The 22,511-nt window shown below is 42.9% G+C and overlaps 2 protein-coding genes across 5 annotated transcripts in view; one reads left to right on the forward strand and one right to left on the reverse strand.

Annotated features, from left to right (window-relative positions):
• TSEN2 (tRNA splicing endonuclease subunit 2) overlaps positions 1–5,552 on the forward strand; it is a 56,215-nt gene extending 50,663 nt beyond the window's left edge. Inside the window, exon 13 of the mRNA XM_064362040.1 lies at positions 126–5,552. The gene's annotated coding sequence lies outside the window, so the exon portion shown is untranslated. The remainder of the gene's footprint in view (positions 1–125) is intronic.
• MKRN2OS (MKRN2 opposite strand) lies at positions 4,172–11,709 on the reverse strand. 4 transcript variants are annotated; one of them, XM_064362037.1, is made up of 5 exons: positions 11,407–11,709; positions 8,553–8,602; positions 7,261–7,423; positions 5,984–6,231; positions 4,172–4,220 (listed from the first exon to the last, which is right to left on the reverse strand). In XM_064362037.1, exons 1-4 carry the CDS (start codon positions 11,622–11,624, stop codon positions 5,991–5,993), a joined length of 672 nt encoding a protein of 223 aa, XP_064218107.1. In that variant the 5' UTR covers positions 11,625–11,709; the 3' UTR covers positions 4,172–4,220; positions 5,984–5,990. The 4 variants fall into 4 exon arrangements, with proteins under 4 accessions (XP_064218107.1, XP_012327685.2, XP_064218108.1 ...); XM_012472262.2 differs by lacking the exon at positions 4,172–4,220 and having other exon boundaries at positions 5,545–6,231; XM_064362038.1 differs by lacking the exons at positions 4,172–4,220; positions 8,553–8,602 and having other exon boundaries at positions 5,545–6,231; positions 11,407–11,532.
• Positions 11,710–22,511: the final 10,802 nt, after the last annotated feature.

Genomic DNA, 22,511 nt, shown 5'->3' on the forward strand with positions numbered 1-22,511 from the left:
TCTTAGAAATCCTGGCAACATAAGATTCTGCTTGAAGTTATTTTTAATTTGGTGCTTCTGTTCATTCCACGATCCTGCTCTCTTTACAACAAACTCATTATTTCTGCATGATCTATATTTTAAAGGCATCGAAAGGTGTGGTGACATGGGCTTGTAATACCTGCTACTCAGGAGGCTGAGCTGAGAGGATCACATGAGACCAGGAATTAGAGGTTCCAGTGAGCCATGATCATGCCACTGTGCTCCATTCTGAGCGACAGAGTGAGTCTCCGTCTCAAAAAAAGAAATTTATTTTAAAAGGTGTTCTTAGTTCTAGGAGCAAGGGCGGGAGGTAGTTAAAATTTTGTTCAAATTATGGACCTCCTTCCTCCCCTGCCTTAAACCAGAAGTAACCATCAGTTGGAAGTGTTTCTTAGTAGAAAGAGTGTCTAAGCAGCTCCTCATTAATAATGCTGTAGTTCAACATTTTTACTGTCTACATTGGTTACCGTGAGGCCAAAGATTTTTTGCTTTGAGTCATTTTCTCAAAACCTTGAAAGTCAGCAAAAAATATCAGGGGCCTTTTCTTCCTTATTTCATTCATATTTGTGGTGACACTTCTTTATGGTAAAAAAACAAACAAACAAAAACTCTTCCATTAAATATCAGCAACCTACATCAGATACTTTATCATCAACTAATATGCCCCGAAGGTTGTGGTGACTGCTGGGCATGCAGGTTGCGGTGATGTGGTATTGAAAAGCCAAAAGACCACACCAATATTATTTGCAACTGAAATCTCTAGAAGAATGTCCAGAAGGATCATCTTTAGTCAAGGAAGTCTGTATGAAATACTTTTCTGCATGTATACAATTCGGACACCATAGAGCAGGCTGAGCAGTCTTCAGCATCACCCAGGGGCCCCTGGATTCTGGAATGATACATTAGCAAGGGTTTGATTTAACATTACTGTCACAATTTCCAGTTAACAGCAGTATTCACTTATCTTTGGAGATTTTATGTCCTGACACATTTTCTGAAATGTACAAGATAGCATTTGTTTTTGTTTTAAGCCAAAAACAGGTTCATCAAGATTAGAAATTTGCTCTGTGGTTAAAACCACCTGCAAGAGTTTTCCCATAATTCACTGTGGAGATAGTACAGCCTCACCTAGAACAGAAATTGCATCACTCATACTCGTCAAAATAATCAGGTTTAGGTGGTTATCTCTTGACCTTTCCAGACTTGCTTTTAAATTAGCTAGAATCCTTCCCCAAATCATCTCTCTCCACCACTCTTTCAGCTCTCCAGTGGTGTTCAGAGCCTTCCGCCACATCAGCCTTGTCTCAGTGGCATCAGGCTGACTGGCCAGGCATCCTCAGCACAAGAATTTCACTAGCTTTAGTACGCCGTTCTCAAGAACACCATGAAACCTTCTGGAACCTACAGTATTTCCACAAGTCTTGTCACCTAGTGCAAAACATTAGACACACAAAAGGTGGACACATGCTGGGCAAGGATTTTGTCTTCAGTGTCTTTACCTTTCTCAGTATACTTTATCACTTCCTTTTTTTTTTTTTTTTTTTTTTTGGTGAGATGAGTCTTACTCTGTCATCCAGGCAGGCTGGAGTGCAGTGGTATAATCTCGGCTCACTGCAACCTCTGCCTCCCAGGTTCCAGTGCTGCTTCTGCCTCAGCCTCCCAAGTAGCTTGGATTACAGGCATGTGCCACCATGGCTGGCTAATTTTTGAATTTTCAGTAAGATGGGGTTTCACCATGTTGGCCAGGCTGGTCTTGAACTCCTGACCTCAGGTGATCCGCCCGCCTGGGCTTCCTAAAGTGCTGGGATTACAGGCGTGAGCCACTGCACTCAGCCCCCACCCCCTTTTTTTTCTAATGGGATATCCTAGGCCTCTAAAACTCACCTTGTTTCTTGGGCCTTTTCCTTTGGAGACATTTTCACATAGTAAACTGGGGAAGACAATATGATAATACACCACACACTAAACAGCTAAACAAACATCGGGTGATAAGCTAAGGTGATAGTCTGAGCTACATCCTTTTATCTGGTCCAGACACTACTTGAATAAAATTTTGCTGCAAGCCCTTACATATTTGTTCTATTTAATTTGGATAGCCAATATGGGGTAAAATATTTTGCAAACCATGATAGCAAACATTCAGAACATGTGGAGAGTGGGAGCTGAGATGGGGCAGATGCCTGCATATTTATCCCAGCAGCAGCCTTGTGAATTCAGGAGGGACCCACAGAGGGGTGTTTGAAGCTCAGAGATGGTGGGCGTGCATCACTACCAGTCATGCACGTGGAGGACTTGACTCGAGATTGCTATCTCAGCTGAAAAGACAGTATCCTAAAAATTAAATTTAGTCAGAAATACAGCCCTATTGTCTGGTGGTGGTGGTGAACAAGGAAGGTCACCCACCACATCAGGCAGGGCCAGCTTTGTGCTCCCACACAGTCCTCCACCTCAGGGGTGGGGTGCAGCCTGAGGCCCCCTTACTTACCAGTTGCGCCTATGATTTTGGAAACAGCATCAGAAAGATTCTATGACGACCATCTATGGATGCAAGGGTAAGAACTTGGTGCAGTGTGTGGTACTTGGCTTTTAATTCCCCAGAGATAATTCTGAAAACTGGGTAGTGAAATGAACCTTCTAGAAAGGAGGTTCATTCAAATCTCAGCTCTGCTTCCCTGTGGTGGTGCGCCTTGGGCAATCTACTCGTCCTTGGTAACCTCAGTTTTCTTATGTCTAGCATGTGGCTAATGATGTTTACCTCATTGTGTGGTTGTGTGGGTAAAGGAGAGCTCAAAAATCTCTATAATCCTAGCACCTTGGGAGACTGAGGCTAGAGGATCGCTTGAGCCCAGGAGTTCGAGACCAGCCTTAGCAACATAGGGAAACTGTCTCTACTAAATAAATAAATAAATAGGCATGATGGCACGCACTTGTAGTCTCAGCTACTTGGGAAGCTGAGGCAGGAAGATTACTTGAGCCTGGAAGGTCCGTGCTGCAATAAGCCAAGATCACCCCACTGCACTCCAGCCTGGGTGACAGAGTGAGACCTAATCTCAAAAAAAAAAAAAAACCTGATGCATAACAGTGTCCCCTTCCTGAAAGGAACAACTCTAAACTGGCAAGAGACCGAGGAGACATGTCAGTTTGCTTTATATTCAGAGCTAAATGTGGGTTGAGAACAGAAATGTGCTTTTTGAAGATCGGCCCACCCACCTGATGACAAATACAGACATTGTGCACAAAATGTGGAATGAGGCAAGAGATTTATTGAAGGCCTGTGTGCTGGTGCTGCTCCATCTTGGGGCAAGCTAAATCAGCTCCATCCTGTCTTCTGAGGAGCCTGGGGGCAAGAATTGGGCAGTCATCCTTAGAAGGCATGGGGCCAGCCCCTGGGAGTGGAGTGTAGATCTCGCCACTGCACTCCAGCCTGGGCAACAAGAGCAAAACTGACTCAAAAAAAAAAAAAAGAAAAAGGAGGGAATTCATAGCCTACATAAATTGAGAGAGAAGAAGTATGAGGCCAGCTTTTGCCAATGTCACCCCGAGATTGGAGAGCACCCCCTAAAAAAGGAAATCTAAAGCTTTCCTTGAAAAGGGGTGAGAATCCCAGCACTTTGGGAGGCTGAAGTAGGAGGATCACTAGAGACCAGCCTGGACGACAGAGACCCTGTCTCTACAAATAATTTTTAAAAAATTAACTCGGTGTGATAGCATGCACCTGTAGTCCCAGCTACCAGGAAGGCTCAGGTAGGAGAATTGCCTGAACCCAGGAGGTTGAGGCTGCAGTGAGCCATTGTCGTGCCTCTGGACTTCAGCCTAGGCAACAGAGGAAGACCTTGTCTCCAAGAAAATAAATGAAAAAGAAAAGAGGTGCAACCCATAAAGGAAATTAGCATAAAATAGGCATTCCTTATATTATTTATTTTAGCTGACTTTTATTGTTTACCTCCTTTCCATGTTCGAATGTTGATAAAAAATCCTTATTTTCTCCTTTTACTTCTCTAATGATGGCAAAGTATTGACCTAGTTTCTGCACATACTAGGTACAGTTGGTCCCTTCCAATTTGCTGGGGGTTGTCCTCTTGACCTCTGCAGTGTGGCCCAGGGGTTAAGGGCACAGCTTTTGCAGTCAAGACTTGGTTTGAACCCGTTTTGCCACTGTATGACTTTGGACAAATAATTTCCTCAGTTTCTCTTTTCATCTGTAAAAGAGGCATAATGTTAGGACCTGCCTCAGAGGATGGTCTTGAGGATTGGCAAGGAAGAATAATAAGTGTTTCTTCTGGTGTGGAGTTCTTTATGAATACTCATTAAATGAAGCTGCTGTTATAATTGGTAAAGAAGTAGACTAGAGAAGCTGAATCCTAGTATAACATGTGAAGAGAATGGAAGCAAATTGGAATTCTTTCATCTTTACCGTCTGGGGCTTTGTTGACTTCTTGAACACCATGGAATACCAGTCACAGTTTTGCTTAAAATGGTATCAAATTTGGGTGGGCAGTTTTGTATTTCTTTAAAGGAAAGTACCTGAGCTTGTAAATGCAAATGTTGCTATGCCATGCGTTATTTCCCACTGAAGTTAACTGTGCTGAAACGTGGACTGAATGCCTCTTTGGAAACAAGCTTTAAGGATCTATAGCAAGTTTTCTGAATATCTTTATTCCTAATGTTAAAGCATAAAGCACATTAAAATCTAAAGAGTTTATTTGAGCAAACAGCCTTTCATGAATCAAGCTGCACCAAAACTGAAGTGGTTCGGGCTTCCCGGGAAGAGTGTGAAAGGAGGCTTTTAGAGGGTGTATGAGGAAGCATAGGCGAGAAGTTGGTTGAAGTTTGAGCTGTTGCCTTATTTAGGTTATCCCAGTGCCAAGTATCTGATTGTGTAACTAATGCTCAGTTGGCCATTTAGGATTGGCTGAGCTTAAATTTCATTTAGTTTAATTTGGAACTGGGTGTTGGATCCATCTTGGTGTAATGGCTTCCCCCTAAGTTATTTTAACATGAGGCAGTTATTGTTGCCTTTAAGATGGGTTTTTGATTTTTGGAAATTAGACATCAGTTGGTACCAAGGCTGGGGAATAAGATTAAGTAAAGTAGTACATCACATTTGGTCAAAAAGTGAGTTCTGGAAGAAGTTTCCAAAGAGGAATTCGTGAATGTTTTGCATGTTGGCCTTTTGAAGTTCGATGATTCTTTTGGTACACAAACTCCAACATACTTGTTAAAAATCCCCACAGTTACTGATCCCAGTTTCCCCAGACTCCTCCTGAAGGTATCAGAGAGAGAAGAGAGCCCTCTCTTCATGTCCTTTCTGAACTCTGCCTTTCCAGTGGGCATAAGAAGTACTTTGTGGTGGCAAACCCAACTCCTGAACCTCCATGTGTTGGGTCAGGCCAAATGAAAAGGACACAGGCTGGAATTTTACTGATTTGAGGCATTGCCAGGCCCGTTTGTGCAAATAGACCCTGAAGAGCTCATTTAAAAAGAGTAACCATTTCCTGATTTAGATTCTGAGGGGGTTTTTGGTTTGGTTTTGTTTTGCTATTGTTCACTATCATGACCTTACTATGCACTTTTTTTTTCTTGAGATAGAATCTCGCTCTGTCGCCCAGGCTGAAGTGCAGTGCTGCAATCTTGGCTCACTACAACCTCTGCCTCCTGGGTTCAAGCGATTCTCATGCCTCAGCCTCCCAATAGCTGGGATTACAAGCACCTGCCACCACGCCTGGCTACTTTTTATATTTTTAGTAGAGACGGGGTTTCACTATTTTGGCCAGACTGGTCTCGAACTCCCAATCTCAGTCTATCTGCCTGCCTCGGCCTCCCGAAGTACTGGGATTACAGGTGTGAGACACAGTGCCCAACCCATACACGTTTTTATTGACCACAGTTAAATGCATTTAGAAATCCATGTACTGATGAAAGGTAGCAAGCTCCCTACCCCCATTGTCCGGACTGCACTTACGTAGCTCTCAGCACAAACCGCTGCCCTCAGGGGCTTGTGCCTCCTGCTGGGGATGGTCAGCGACATAGAAGCCATGCTCCTGTATTGCCCGGTAGAGTGTGATGTATTTGGATGCCAGCCTTGTCCGAGGGACCACGTACTTCTCCGTAAATTCACTCTTGTCCAGTTGCTCTCTACCTTCTGCCATCAGAACGCAGTTAATGAACATGAGTGTGTAAGTGTAGCAGTTGTAGTGGTCTTCTTCATACCTTGAAGAGAACAAAGGCATTGAGAGGAAAAGGCTGCTCAGGAGCAGGCCTTGAAGCTAACAGTCCTTTCCTAACTGAAATTGGGTGCCTCAGTGAGCAGAGCTTCTGAGTGTGCTGGCTCAAGTGGTTAAGAAGCTTCAAGATGTGCAATTCAGGCCAGGTGCGGAGGCTCACACTTAAAATCCCAGCATTTTGGGAGGCCAAGTTGGGAGGATCACTTGAGGTCAGGAGTTCGACACTGGCCAGGCCAACATGGTGAAACCCCATCTCTACAAAAAGACATCTTCTGAAATGTTGGGAGAGAGGAATTGAGAAATTAAGTTGAAATTGCTAAAATTACAAAATAGAAACAAGTATTTTTACATTTTGAGCATTGTTTTTTGGCTTTTTGTTTTTTTTCTTTTTTGGAGTCGGAGCCTCACTGTTGGCCAGGCAGAAGTGCAATGGTGCAATCTCGGCTCAATGCAACCTCCACCTCCTGGATTCAAGCAATTCTCCTGCTTAAGCCTCCTAAGTAACCTCCCAAGTAGGGACTACAGGTGTCTGCCACCATGCCTGGCTACTTTTTGTATTTTTAGTAGAGATGGAGTTTTACCATGTTGGCCAGGCTGATCTCAAACTTCTGACCTCAAGTGATCCACCTGCCTCAGCCTCCCAAAGTGCTGGGATTATAGGCATAAGCCACTGTGCCTGGCCTGAACATTGGTTTTTAAAATTTTTGTTTTAGGGAAATATAATATCGTGACTTGCTGTATGTGTGTAAAAAATACCTTGTCACATAACTAAAATAACTGAATACAGGTTCTAGTCCTTTTACCTCTTACAGTGCTGTGATTTTGTTGTATGTGTATGCTGACCCACCTGCAGAAACCCTAAGGTAGTTCAACCTCTGTTTAAATTCTTTTAGAGATGCTAATATCTCCATGTGAAGCTAAATGCTGCTGAGTCCTCTGTGAGCTGAGGCCATATGGAGATCCCACTTGAATAACATGTGAGTGCCAGCGAGGGTCGCCCTTTGCAGCCATGTACCTGTGAGGCAACCAGGCCCCCGAGGTGGAGAAGTCTTCCAGGTACTTGTCCCATTGCTCCATCATTCCATACATGTTGGGCTGCAGTAATGGGATGCTTATGCTCTGCTCCCACCCTGCTCCATCTCGCTGGACACCATGTGCACTGTAATTATACACAACCCCTACAAACAAAAACCAAAGTCATATGGAGCCTCAAGGAAACACACACCTCTGTGAAAAAGGGACATCAGAAAATGACAGTAGCCACATGGTAACTTTACGTAATATAAACCTAGGCGGTAGGTTCTAGAATCTCCTTCCATCCACCTAATAAGATTTAGATTTGCCTAGAGTCAGGGAGGGGGTTTATGTATCCTTCCCTGTTATCAGCAAAGCATTTCCTTGAGAGAACCCCAGTTCTAGCTCTACCTGCAGTTCAGGGCTGTGAAGTTGCTCCCAGGAAGCGGAGATAGTAACAGGCACCAGGATCATCATCTCCAATATTTTTATTGAAGTACTCTATTTACCAATGGTTCAATCTTGTTTCCTTAAATCAGGAATAAATTACCACCTGATAAAGATGAGTGGTAAGTATGACTGTTCTTGTGGGTAACTGAGTTCAGAACTGGTCTGGGTTTCTGATCACAGTGTCAACTTCTCTTTGCTCAGCGGGTAAGGCTGTTATCAGACTTCACCATGCCCAGGCTACACATCCTGCAGGTGGCTCCACCCAGACCCTTTTCCTGCAGACAAGAAAGCTTCTGGCTGAAGAGTTGCACACTGCCCTCAGAGCTATAGGTGGCCAAAGGAACTGTTTTGTTTAATCTTCACTTTCTTTAAAAAAGCAAAAACACTGCAGGCCCCACCACACCCTCCTTTACTCCTGAAGTCCCTGGAGTGTGGGGACCCAGTGGTAGTTGGCTGAGCATAGAAAGGATTGGAAAACAGAGGGCCTATTGCCAGATTCTGGTTCGGATACAAGATGTGAGGTCTTGGGCAGCTCAGCCTCACTGGACATCTATTTCTTCCTCTTTTAAAAACTAATAAAAAATGTACAGGTTTGTGAGGCTCTTCACTGAGAAAACTAATATTAAAGAGCTTTCAAATATTTCATATTGTTCATAGTAATAATTTGCCATAAAGTCAAATATTTCTCATTTGGGGGCAGTGCACACCTCATGGTGGAGTATGAGAACCCAGTGAACAATGGAATCACTCATTAGATGCTGCCATAATCGAATCTTCTCTACAAATACTACTTTCCTTTTACTGGGTATTGGGTTTTGTTTTAAGCTATGAAACCGCACTTACCATTTGTGTTAGTTATTCCAACGTGAAGATTAGACCTTCCATCATACTCCCTGAAAGAAACAAGTTTGTTTTTTTCTGGTTTGCATGTGTTTGGCATGAAGAATTGGCATTTAAAGTAGGAGGAGGCCAGGCACAGTGGCTCAAACCTGTAATCCCAGCACTTTGCAGGGGCCAGAGCAGGCGGATCACTTGAGGCCAGCAGTTCGAGACCATCCTGGTCAACATGGTGAGACCCCATTTCTACTAAAAATACAAAAATTAGCCGGGCATGTTGGTGTGTGCCTGTGATCCCAGCTACTTGGAAGGCTCAGGCACAAGGATCACTCGAACCCGGGAGGTAGAGGTTGCAGTAAGCCAAGATTGCACCACTGCACTCCACCTGGGTGATAGAGCAAGAGACGGTCCAAGAAAATAAGTAGGAGAGCCGGCTGGGTGCAGTGGCTCATGCCTGTAATCCCAGCACTTTGGGATGCTAAGGTAGGAGGATCCATTGAGGCCAGGAGTTCGAGACCAGCCTGGCCAACATGGTAAAACCCTGTTTCTACTAAAAATACAAAAATTAGCTGGGCATGGTGGGGCATGCATCCCAGCTACTTGGGAGGCTGAGGCATGAGAATCACTTGAACTTGTGAGGCGGAGATTGCAGTAAGCGGAGATTGTGCCACTGCACTCCAACCTAGGCAACAGAGTAAGACTGTCTCAAAAACAAAAAAGTAGGGGGAGAGCCAGACAAGGTGGCTCTTGTCTGTAGTCCCAGCTACTTGGGAGGCTGAGCTGGGAGGATCACTTGAGCCCATGGGTTCAAGGCTACAGTGAGCTATGATTATACCACTGCACTCCAGCCTCAGCAACATAGAGAGACCCTGACTCTAAAAAAACAAAACCCCAAAACAGTTTGGGTTTCATGATTCTGATTAGGTTCACATGAAGCTTCTGCCAGGTTTTGTAGTTAGGGTCTGAAGTGAACATAAAAAGAATAAGATGAGAAGGAGCATGTTGGTGAAACATAACTGAAGCTTGAGACAGGCTTATATACCCTATTGCTAAACCTCCTATGCACCTACCATTTAAGTTAAGTTCAAATAGCCTTCCCTGTTATCAGCAAAACATTTTTTTGAAACAAACCCAGTTCTAGCTCTACCTGCTGTTCAGGGCTGTGAAGTTGCCTCCAGGAAACAGAAACAATAGGTGACAGAATCATCATTTTCGATATTTTTATTGAAATTAAATAAAAATTAGGCCGGGCACAGTGGCTCATGTCTGTAATCCCAGCACTTTGGGATGCTGAGGTGTGGGTATATGAAGCCAGGAGTTGGAGACCAGCCTAGACAACATGGCGATACCTCATCTCTACTAAAAAATAGCTGAGTGTGGTGGAGGACACCTGTAATCCCAGCTACTCGGGTGGCTGAGACACGAGAATCCCTTGAACCCAGGAGGCAGAGGTGGCAGTGAGCAGAGATTGCACCACTGCACTCCAGCCTGAGCGACAGTGTGAGACCCTGTCTCAAAAAAAAAAAAGATTAACAATCTTAATTTTAATCTTTGTTTTACAGATAAGGAACCAGAGACTCCTGGAACCTTTTAGAAGAACCAGGCTAGGAATCAGGGGCTTTATGATGCCAGAGCCTATAATGCCCTCTCTGCGTTGGCTGCCTCCCTGAGCAAGGCCCAGGGATGCTGTCTGTTTAGCACCTAACATTATGACCAAAATCTTTTACATACTTTGGTTCACTTCATCCTCATAGGGACCAGAAGGAAATTGTTTAAGGAAGTTAGTAAGCAGGAAGGTGAGTAGTCAACTCCCATTTTCTTATTCAAAATTAGCACTCTTGAGAGGACAGGAGAGTTAGGAGGGTAGACTCTAAGGAGTATTAGAGGAGCCAAACACGCTTCCTAAAGCATACACCAACATTCTACGAACCATGCTATTCTAAAGCCTGGCTTATATGGGACCGATCCTAATCCTATTGGTAAACTCCATGGGGACAATAAAATACAAACCTGGCCAGGCACAGTGGCTCATGCCTGTAATCCCAGCACTCTGGGAGGCTGAGGCGGGCAGATCACCTGAGGTCAGGAGTTTGAGATCAGCCTGGCTAACATAGTGAAACCTCATCTCCACTGAAAATACAGAAATTAGCCAGGCATGGTGGATCCCAGCTACGCAGGAGGCTGAGGCAGGAGAATTGCTTGAACCCAGGAGGCAGAGGTTACACTTAGCCAAGATCATGCCATTACACTCCAGCCTGGGCAACAAGAGTGAAACTCCGTCTCAGAAAAAAAAAAAAAAAATGTATAATCCTTTCTTTTGCTTTCTGAATTCATTCTTTTTGTTTGTACCAGCACTCTCAGCAAGAGGGAACTGAATTTGTTCGTAATCAAAGCCAGGTGGTGTCTATGATGGAAATAGAACAGTTCTAGTCTTCAGTTTAACTTGCCTCCATACAAAATAGTCTGTAAGTGCCAGTTTATCAGGCCCTGTACATTGTACCTGTTTGTCACTGAAACTACAACTTGACTGGCAGTAAAGGTATTATTTAGATAAGATTGGCTGCTGGGTCATTTTCCCAGTTAGCCTCTGAGCACATATATTTCTCTCTGAAAATAGTATGAGCAGGTTTATTCTTCATATATTCCACATATATTCTTGCACTTATCACTGTAGGCACGCATGCACACCATCTATTTTTATGAAGCCAGTAGGCCTGCATCTCAGGATTTAAGACCAAAGCACCAAAAAAAAAGTCCACCAAACCTCACACATTATATATTAAGAAAAGGAAGTTTTAGTGACTAAAACAGAAGGACAAGTTTGCACAATGCAATTTAACACTTTAAAAAAACACTGTACCTAAGAAACGTCCCCTGAGTTGGTCTGAGGAGGAATGAACATTTTTCCTGATGTCCATTAGTAAATGGATTAGCGATGCTAACAGGTGCTTCCTCCAGCTTCCTCGAGCCGAGGTCCTGCTGGCAGAGGGGGCAGCACTGGGGCACCCTGAAGCTGTAGATGTATTTCTCACAATGGTTGAATTTAATTAAAGCCTTCCCAGCCTCTGTGCCGTGCATAGCTTTCACCTCCTGAGATGCCAGGGGAGGATTCCAGAGACTTCCTTTTCCTCATTACACACCTGGCAAATGCACACCGCCCTGAGAAACCTGATCAATGGTGATGTCATCTTGACTGATGGCTTCAGAAGCCAAACCAGGTAGGATTAACCAGTAGCCAGGCCTTCCTGTAGACTGTTTCTTAAAGAGCTAGTTTCTGTTTATTTCCATTGTTTATGGTAACGGATGACTGCCAGATTCTATTCATCCTTTAAAGCCTCATTTTTCCATGAAATCTTTCTCAGCTTCCCTTGCACTGGCAGTGCTGGATTCATATTTCTATCAAAACTCTTTTATTTACTTATTTAGAGACAGGGTCTCACTCTGTCACCCAGGCTGGGGTGCAGTGGCACAATCTTGGCTTACTGCAACTTCTGCCCCAAGGTTCAAGTGATTCTCCCACATCAGCCTCCCCAAGTAGCTGGGGCTACAGATGCACCATACCCAGCTAACTGTTGTATTTTTTGGTAGAGATGTGGGTTTCACCATGTTGGCCAGGCTGGAGTCCACCTCCTGAGCTCAAGTGATCTACCCGTCTCAGCCTCCCAGAGTGCTGGAATTAGAGGCGTGAGCCACCGTGTCCAGCCTAGAACTGTTATTTAATCATTTAGTTTTGTTTCTCCTGTTAGTCTGTGAGCTTCTTGGAACTGGAAACCTTTATTTTTGTGTTCCCAGAATTTGATTAGATCATTTTGTTGTTCCATAAATAAATCCTTAATTTAAGGCTTTTTTTTTTTTACATTTTGTATTGTAAAAGTAATCTTGCTTATAAAAAAAATTAACATCCAAAATGTTCTGGGGTTTTTATAAAAAATTAATAGCCCAGTTAGAAATAAGGATAGTGATAACAGGAGGAGGATACTGATTTGGGAGAGGGCAGAAGTGGTTTCTGGGCTCCAGGGCTGTTGTGACTCATTATCTGGGTGTTAATAATATGGGAGTATTCTATATGTGAAAAAGCATCATGCTGTGCATTTTATTATATGCACTAGATAATTTTTCAATTCTAAAATAATTTTAAAAATTTTTAAATTTTTCTGGGTACATAATAGGTGTATATATTTAAGAGGTATACAGGAGATATTTATATATATTTAAGATATAGTCTCTTGGCCAGGCGCAGTGGCTCACACCTGTAATCCCAGCACTTTGGGAGGCTGAGATGGGTGAATCACCTAAAGTCAGCAACTTGAGACCAGCCTGGCCAACATGGTGAAGTCCCATCTCTACTAAAATTACAAAAATTAGCTGGACATAGTGGTGGGTGCCTGTAATCCCAGCTACTCGGGAGGCTGAGGCAGGAGAATCGCTTGAACTCGGGAGGCAGAGGTTGCAGTGAGCCGAGATCACGCTACTGCACTCCAACCTGGGTGACAGGAGCAAGACAACATCTCAAAAAAAGAGTGTTGCTCCTGTCACCTAGGCTGCAGTGGGGCGATCTCGGCTCACTGCAACCTCCGCCTTCCAAGTTCAAGCGATTCTCCTGCTTCAGCCTCCCAAGTAACTGGGATTACAGGCATCTACCACCACGTCCGGCTAATTTTTGTACTTTTAGTAGAGATGAGATTTCACCATGTTGACCAGGCTGGTCTCGAACTCCAAACCTCAGGTGATCCACCTGCCTCGGCCTCCCAAAGTGCTGGGATTACAGGCGTGAGCCACTGTGCCTAGTCTATATGGGATATTTTAATACAGGCATACAGTATGCGATAATCATATCAGGGTAGATGGGGTATATAATTTAAAAATAATTTTTAGCTGGATGTGGTGGTGCACGCCTGTAGTCCCAGTTACTCAGGTGGTTGAGATGGGAGGATCGCTTGAGCCTGGAAGATTGAGGCTGCATTGAGCCAAAGTCATCCCACTATACTCTAGCCTAGGTAACAGAGTGAGACCCTGTCTCTAAGTAAATAAAGAAAATAATTTCAAGCAATCCCATAAAAATATTTGGAAAAAAAGTAATGTTCCTTGTTTCTCACATAACATTTTTCCATCTACCATATTCTACTCTCTGGAGAAAACTAATGGTATCTTAGGTTTTTTAAAACCTCAATATTGGCTGGGTACGGTGGCTCACACCTGTAATCCCAGAACTTTGGGAGGCTGAGCTAGGTGGATCGCTTGAGCCCAGGAGTTCAAGACCAGCCTGGGCAACATGGTGAGAGTCCATCTCTACAAAAAATACAAAAATTAGCCAGGTTTGATGGGATACGCCTGTAGTTCCAGCTACTTGGGAGGCTGAGGTGGGAGGATTGCTTGAGTCCAGGAAGTCTTGGCTGCAGTGAGCCATGATCACACCACTGCACTCCAGTGTAGGTGACAGAGTGAGACACTGTCTTTAAAACAAAAACGCTCAACATTGTCACATTGTATATTGTTTTGAAATTTGTGTTTTTGTCTCATCTTGGAAACTTCTCCACAATGTCAGTAATATAGAATTCTTTCAGATTGTATGGGAATCCACATTTTGGTTGTACTACATTTTAACCAAGGCCCAATTGATGCCTATAGTTCCAAAGATAAACATTCTTAAAGGGGAGACCCACAGAGAAGGTATCATGGCAAGTAAAGGCACTTTAGGAGGGTTAAGTATTTCACAATGTACGTTTAAATAAATTACAGTATGCTAAAATGCAGAAAAGTGCATCTTCAGTGTTATGAGAATGATCATCAGACTCACAGAACTAGAAAGGGCCTCAGAAATCATTTCAACCAACCTTCTCTTGTTATAGTTATGAGCCACCATGCCTAGCCTATTTTATTTTTTGAGACAGGGTCTTGCCCTGTCGCCCAGGTTGGAGTGTAGTGGTGCAATCAGTGCTCACTGCAGCCTTAAACTTCTGGGCTCAAGTGATCCTCTCACTTCAGCTTCCCAATAAGCTGGGACTACTGATGCACACAAACACACCTGGCTAATATTTTAATTTTAATTTTTATAGAGACAGAATCTTGTTATGTTGCCCAGGCTGATCTTGAACTCCTGGGCTCAAGTGATTCTCCTGCGTCAGCCTCCCAAAGTGCTGGAATTATAAGTAGCGCCCTATAATTTTGGCTTGAAGAACTCCTTTTAGTATTTCTTATAGGGCAAGTTTTCTAGTGATGAACTGTTGCCTATTAGAATGCCTAAAATCCAAAACACTGAGAATGCCAAATACTGGAGAGGATGTGGAGCAACAGGAACTCTCATTCATTGCTGGTGGGCATGCAAAATGGTATAGTGATTTGGAAAATAGCCTGCCAGTTTATTACAAAACAAACTCTTACCATATGACCCAAAAATTGTGCTCCTTGATATTTACCCGAATGAATGAAAACTTATGTTTACACAAATACTTGCACATAGACATTTACAGTAGCTTTGGTATTTACCAAAATGAGTGATAACTTATCACACAAAAACCTGCACATAGCCATTTACAGCAGCTTCATTCATAACTGCTAATACTTGGAAGCAACCAAGATGTCCCTCAGCAGGTGAACGGATAAACTGGTGCATCCAGACAGGGGACTGTTGTTCAGTGCTAAAAAGTGAGCACCGGGCGCGGTGGCTCACACCTGTAATCCCAGCACTTTGGGAGGCCAAGGCAGGAGGATCAGCAGGTCAGGAGTTCAAGACCAGCCTGGCCAAGATGGTGAAACCTCATCTCCACTAAAAATACAAAAATTAGCCAGGCATGGTGGTGGGCACCTGTAATCCCAGCTACTTGGGAGGCTGAGGCAGGAGAGTTGCTTGAACCTGGGAGTCGGAGGTTGCAGTGAGCCAAGATCGCGTGACTGCACTCCAGCCTGGGTGATAGAGCGAGACTCTGTCTCAAAAAAAAAAAAAAAAAAAAAAATTGAGCTATCAAGCTATGAAAGACATGGAGGAAATTTAAATGTGCATTACTAAATGAAAGAAGCCAATCTGAAAAGGCTGTATGCTGTATGACTCCAACTATATGACATGTGGAAAAGGCAAAACTACTGAGACAGGAAAAAGATCAGTGCGTTGAGGGGAGGGAGAGATAAATAGGCAGAGTACAGAGAATTTTTAGGTTGGCGAAACTTCCATATGATACTATAATGTGTCATTACACATTTGTCAAAACCCATAGAATAAGCCTGGGCAAGACCCCATCTCTACAAAAAAAAATTTTTGTTTAAACCTAGCTAGTCTCTTGTCCTCCAAGATGCCTCCTTGGTTCTCTTCCAAGTGTATTTTACTTTCTTTTCATTCCTTCTCTAAAGCTTTTTAATAAGTTTTCACTCCTGCTCTAAAACTTGCCTCAGTCTCTTTCTGCCTTATACCCCTCAGTTCAATTCTTTCTTCTGAAGAGGCAAGAATTGAGGTTGCTGCAGGCCTGTACAGATTCACCGCCGGTAACTCGGATACCTGCCACCAGTAACATATTTTGGTGCTGGGTAACTCAGATAACTTTCACTGCTAACATAGTTTGCTGCGTGACTCAGATACATTCCCTAGTGGACATGTATCCGTTTGATTTCTTTCTTTTTTTTCCATTTTAATGGAGTGGAGTGAAACAGTATCCATTTAATTTCTTAAAGGAAAGTGTACCATTCCAGTCAAAGCCTTGATAAAATAACCAGTTTTTTCACAATATCAGTAATAGAGGTCTAGTTCATTCTTTCAGATTGCACAGGAATCCACCCATCAATGGGATATGACAGAGGCGAAATCCTGCCCCTGTCTCCCTTGGACCTGGTTGGATACTGTTTTCACCAACCCGCAGAGCCACTCTCCTGCCCTGGCAGCTAGCAAGAGGCCAAAACCCACAGAACAATCACCACCACCCCTCTGTTATTACATTTTATTAAAACAAAAACAAACAAATAACAAAAACAAAAAAACCCTGGGTGTGGTAATTTATGCCTGTAATCCCAGCACTTTGGGAGGCTGAGGCAGGTGGATCACCTGAGGTCAGGAGTTTGAGACCAGCCTTACCAATATGGAGAAACCCTGTCTTTACTAAAAATACAAAATTAGCTGTGCAAGGTGGCACATTCCTGTAATCCCAGCTACTTGGGAGGCTGAGGCAGGAGGCAGGAGAATCACTTGAACCCGGGAGGCAGAGGTTACAGTGAGCTGAGATTGCCCTGCTGCACTCCAGCCTGGGCAATAGTGCAAGACTCCATCTCAAAAAAAAAAAAAAAAAACATAGACAGGAATGATGACACTCAACTATAGTCCCAGCTACTTGGTAGGCTGAGGTGGAAGGATCGCTTGAGCCCAGGAGTTAGAGACTGCAGTGAACTGTGATCACATCACTATACTTTAGCCTGGGCAACAGAGTGAGACCCTGTCTCAAAAAAAAAAAAAATCCACAGATTATACAACACCAAGAGTAAACCATAATGTAAACTATGGACTTTGGGTAATAATGATATGTCAATGTAGTTTCATTATAGCAAATATACTACCAAATGTTGATGGTACATGCATGGGGACAGGGGCTATATGGGAACTTTCTGTACTTTTTGATCAATTTTGCTGTGAACCTAAGACTGCTCTGAAAAATAAAGGTGATTTTTAAAAAGAGGGAAGGATATTTCTTTGAATAACGGAAGCTAAAAAAATTAATTTTTGGGAGATCTTTAGCATGAGTTCATCCTATGAATAAAAGAGATTACACGAAATTAGGAATTATCAAAAGGAGCGAAGAATATCCTTTTTAAAAATTTTTAATGAGTATTGTTTTGAGACAGTGTTTTGCTCTGTTGCCCAGGCTAGAGTGTAGTGGCACAATCATGGCTTACTGCAGCCTTGACCTCCTGGGCTCAGACAGTCCTCCTGCTTCAGCCTCCCAAATAGCTAGGACTACAGGCACATGCCACCACTCCTGGCTAATTTTAAAAATTATTTGTACAGATGGAGTCTCACTGTCTTGCCCAGGCTGGTATTAAACTCCTGGGCTCCAGCAATCTTCCCACCTAGACCTCTGAAAGTGCTGGGATTACAGGCATGAGCTACTGCCCCTGGCCTAGAATACCCAATTTTAAAACAACGCAAATCGTAATATTGTGTTGGGTTTAAAACATATATAGAAGTAAAATATATGACAGTAGCACAAAAGGGCTGGGTGCAATGGCTCGAGCATATAACCCCAGCACTCTGGGAGGCCAAGATGGGAGGACTGCTTGAGGCCAGGAGTTCAAGACCCGCCTGGGCAACACAGCAAGACCCCAATTTAAAAATTAGTTGGGCATGGTGGTGCACTTGTAGTCTTAGCTACTCAGGAGGCTGAAGCAGGAGATTCACTTGAGCCCACAAATTTAAAAAGTTGCAGTGAGCTATGATCACATCACTGCACTCTAGCCTGGGTGACAGATCGTGACCCTGTCTCAAAAAAATAGCACAAAAGGTAGGAGGAGAATAAATGATGTTATACTTTTGTAGATTGTTTGCATTAAGGAAGTGGCAGAGAACTAATTTAAGGTAGATGCCAACAAATGTGAATGCTTATTATAATACCTGGGGTAGTCTCTTACAGATTCACTTAAAAATATGTAGTTAAAAGTGTACAGGTGGCTCATGCCTGTAATTAATCCCCAACACTTTGGTAGGCTAAGGCAGGTGGATCACTTGAGGCCAGGAGTTCAAGACTAGCGTGGCCAAAATGGTGAAACCCCGTCTCTACAAAAAATACAAAAATCAGCTGGGATGTGATGGTGCACACCTGTGGTTCCAGCTGAGGGAAGAGAATTGCTTAAACCTGGGAGGTGAAGGCTACAGTGAGGCTGAGACAAGAGAATTGCTTAAACCTGGGAGGTGAAGTCCACCGTGAGCCAAGATTGTGCCACTGCACTCCAGCCTTGGCAACAGAGCAAGACTCCTACTCAAAAAAAAAAAAAAAAAAAAAAAAAAAAGTGTATTACCAATAAAGAAAAAACTATAGAATGATGGAAAATATTTAACCCAAAGGAATACATGAAAGGAGAAATAAAGAACAAATAACAGATTATATGAATAGAAGATAAATATATTTCAATGAAGGATTTATTAAGGAAAAAAACCAAGGCCAGTCATGGTGGCTCACACTTGTAATCCCAGCACTTTGGGAGGCCATCGTGGCACATCACCAGAGGTCAGGAGTTCGAGACCAGCCTGGCCAACATAGTGAAACCCTGTCTGTATTAAAAATACAAAAACAAAAATTAGCTGGGCGTGTTAACACACACCTGTAGTCCCAGCTACTCAGGAGACTGAGGCAGGAGATTTGCTTAAACCTGGGAGGTGGAGGTTGCAGAGAGCTGAGATGGCACCATTGCACTCCAGGCTAGGTGACAGGCGAGACTCCATCTCGAAAAAATAAAAAATAAAAAGAAAAGAAATCAATATACTACATTTAAATCCAATTATATGACATTTAGTGTAAATGGATTAAATGCTCCAATATAAAAAACAAAGATTATCAGACTGTATTTTAAAATAAAGCAATTATATGCTATCTAGGAGAGATAAATTTAGATAAAATACCAGGTAGATTAAAAATAAAAGAATGGGGCCGGGTGTGGTGGCTCACGCCTGTAATCCCAGCCCTCTGGGAGGCCAAGGTGGAGGGATCACCTAAGGTCAGGAGTTCGAGACCAGCCTGGCCAACATGGTGAAGCCCTGTCTCTGCTAAAATACAATAAATTAGCCAGGTGTGGTGGTGGGCCTCTGTAATCCCAGCTACTCAGGAGGCTGGGAAATGAAAATCACTTGAACCCAGGAGGCAGAGGTTGCAGTGAGCCAAGATCGCAGCACTGCACTCCACCTGGGAGACAGAGTGAGAATCGTCTCAAAAATAATGATAATAATAATAAAAGGATGGAAAAAGATACACCTTGCAAGCACTATCTGAAAGAAAACTGACATGAATACCATCAAAGTATACTTTAAAACAAGAAATATTTCTAGAGATAAAGAGGGACTTTTTTAAAACTTGCATTCTTAGAAACATCTTTTATACATGTGTCTTTACATAATGTATTACATGAAGCACAGTGTGGTGAGCTCATTCATTCACTGATATAGCATTGTCCTGATTCACATGTACAACTAGCATAAAGAGGGACATTTAAAAATGATAAAGTATTAACAGAAGATAGAGTAATTCTACATTTGTTTAAGTGTAAAAACACAGCTTCAAAATATATAAAGCAGGATGTCGACCACACTAGAACGAGAATAGAAAATTCTGCATGGGGATCACACTAGAAACCAACAGAAATCAATAGAAGAAAATAACTAGAAAACCTTCAGTTGTTTGGAAATTAAGTGACACATTTCTAAATAACGTATGGGTCAAATAATAGCATGGAAATTAGAACATATTTTTAACTAAATGGTAAGGAAAATATAAAAATCTGTGGAATACAGATAAATGTGCTTACAGGGAATAGTTTAAAATCCTTAGAAAAGAAAAAAATAGAAAATCAATGACTTCCATTGATTTTCAAGAAGCTAGATAACAAGAGCATTTTGAACTCAACATAGAAAAAGGAAATAGTAAAGAGCAGAAATCAGTGAAATATAAAACATAAATACAACAGAGAAAACAAACTGAGCCAAAGCTCATTCATTGAAAAAAATTAGTAAAATGGACAAACTTTTTTTTTTTTTGAGATGGAGTCTTGCTCTGTCACCCAGACTGGTGTGCAATGGCACGATCTCGGCTCACTGCAACCTCTGCCTCCTGGGTTCAAGCAATTCTCCTGCCTCAGCCCCACAAGTAGCTGGGACTACAGGAGCACGCCACTATGCCTGGCTAATTTCTGTACTTTTTTAGTAGAGATGAGGGTTTCACCATGTTGGCCAGGCTGGTCTCAAAATCCTGACCTCAGGTGATCTACCCGCCTCGGCCTCCCAAAGTGCTGGGATTACAGGCGTGAGCCACCACGCCTGGCCAATGGACAAACTTTTAGTGACTGATAAAAAGAAATAAAACACCAATTATTAATATCCAGAATAAAAATGAGACACTACAGATCCTACAAACATTTTAAAAATAAGATATTATGATCAACTTTATGACATTAAATTTATCAATTTCGATGAAGTGGATAAATTACATAAGAGAAAAAAAGAGCTTTCCAAAACTGCCATAAGAAAATGAAATCTGAATAGCTTTATATATAAGAAAGCAGTTAAATCTTTAATTAAAAATCTTCCTGCAGGCCAGGCGTGGTGGCTCGTGCCTGTAATCCCAGCACTTTGGGAGGCCGAGGTGAGCAAATTACTTGAGCTCAGGAATTTGAAACCAGCCTGAGCAACATAGTGAGACCTCATCTCTAAAAAAATACAAAAATTAGTCGGTAGTGGTGGCGCGCACCTGTAGTCCCAGTTACTTGAGGGGCTGAGGCAGGAGAACACGGTGAAACCAGGAGGTAGAGACTCCAGTGAGCGGAGATCACATCACTGCACTCTAGCCTGGGTGACAAAGTGAGACTCTGCCTCCAAAAGGAAGTAAAACTCATTATTTGCTGATGGCGTGATTGTGTGTAGAAAATCGAAAACAACCTACAAATAAGCCATTAGAATTAATTCAAGATTTGAGCATGGAGCTGGATCCCAGGTCAGTATACAAAGATCTAGTGTATTTCTATATATAAGCAACAAGCAATTCGAAAATTTTAAGAATATTGTTTAAAATAACATTGAAAGCCGCTTCTAGGGGCAGATAGGCACACAAAGAAAACGAATGCTTTGCAAGATCCTCGGCGCAGGTCTGCGCAAAAGGTGTCTGTGTGTCTCTACGCCCAGATGGCCATTTTGAGCCCTGAGCTGAGAGCCACTCTTCTAGTCTGTTTTCTCAGCTTCTTCACCCGCCTCCATCTGATATGCCTTTTCCCCCTGTGTGTTTCGTAGCAAAGTTGCTCTTCCGAAGGGCCGAGATCGGCAGCTGGTGGTCAGCAAGCAGACGTAAATTTTATGCGCGCCTGCTGTGGGCAGGAGCCAGTGGCCCTGCCTTCTCTGCCAGCGCGGGTTCCCAGGGGGTGAGGATAGTGACTTCCACATCCCAGGTAGGGGAGAACTTGTTAGTGCCCAGGGCCGGATAGCGCTGGAAGAACCCTAAGTGGAGACTGCTTGCATCCTTCGGGAAAAATCTAAATGCTAAGTACCATGACAGTGCCAGGAACCAAGCTGTTGGGTATAGCTTGTGGAAGTGCACACTGACTGTCGTTGATCCAGTGTTTTATTATTTATTTTTTTCATATATATGTGTATATATATTTTGCCCATGACACAGGCCTCAGGAGATCCTAAGAACATGTGCCCGATCCAGTGTTTTAATAGTACAGACACCCTAAAGGGGACCAGCAGTACAAGGCTGATGAAATAACTTATGGCATAGTCGTACAATGGAATACTATACAGTTCTTTTTTTTTTTTTTTTTTTTTTTTTTTGAATACTATACAGTTCTATAAAAGGAGGAAGAGGCTCTATGTACTGATAAGGAAAAATCTTCACTGATCATGTACGCTGTGCGAAACAGTATGTATGTTACTCCGTCTCAAAAAAAAAAAGGTTATTGCATGGGCCTAGGTCGAACCATGACGATGGAAAGGGGCAGAAGAGGACGCATTGGACAGAAGTATGGGAGCAGGATCTGCAGGGTATAGAGAGCTAGAGGGAAGTGTCAAAAATAACTTTTAGGGTTTCCACCATAGGAAATGGAAGACGAACAGCACAGGACTGGAAGGAAAGAAAATGAAGACTGAAACTTGTGGAAGTAGAGATTTGGAAAAAGAGCAGTTGGGAGAGGGTAAAGGAATTTCCTTAGGTGGGAGGTGAGGTCCGGCGGGAACAGTTGAGGCAGGGCCTGAGAAGGGTGCCCAGTGAGTGCAAGTTTGAATGGATAGGGGCA

The sequence above is a fragment of the Aotus nancymaae genome, unplaced genomic scaffold (genome assembly GCF_030222135.1).
Source record: "Aotus nancymaae isolate 86718 unplaced genomic scaffold, 86718_ANA_hifiasm-v0.15.2.pri h1tg000046l, whole genome shotgun sequence".
Lineage (NCBI taxonomy): Eukaryota > Metazoa > Chordata > Mammalia > Primates > Aotidae > Aotus > Aotus nancymaae.

What these genes read in the sequence shown, in the direction of transcription:
- MKRN2OS (XM_064362037.1), bottom strand. Translation starts at nt 11,624, where the DNA reads ATGCACGGCACAGAGGCTGGGAAGGCTTTAATTAAATTCAACCATTGT. An exon ending in ACTCAGGGGACGTTTCTTAG is followed by an intron (nt 8,603 to 11,406) that starts GTACAGTGTTTT and finishes TGTTTCTTTCAG; the next exon opens with GGAGTATGATGGAAGGTCTA. An exon ending in GGGGCCTGGTTGCCTCACAG is followed by an intron (nt 6,232 to 7,260) that starts GTACATGGCTGC and finishes GTTCTCTTCAAG; the next exon opens with GTATGAAGAAGACCACTACA.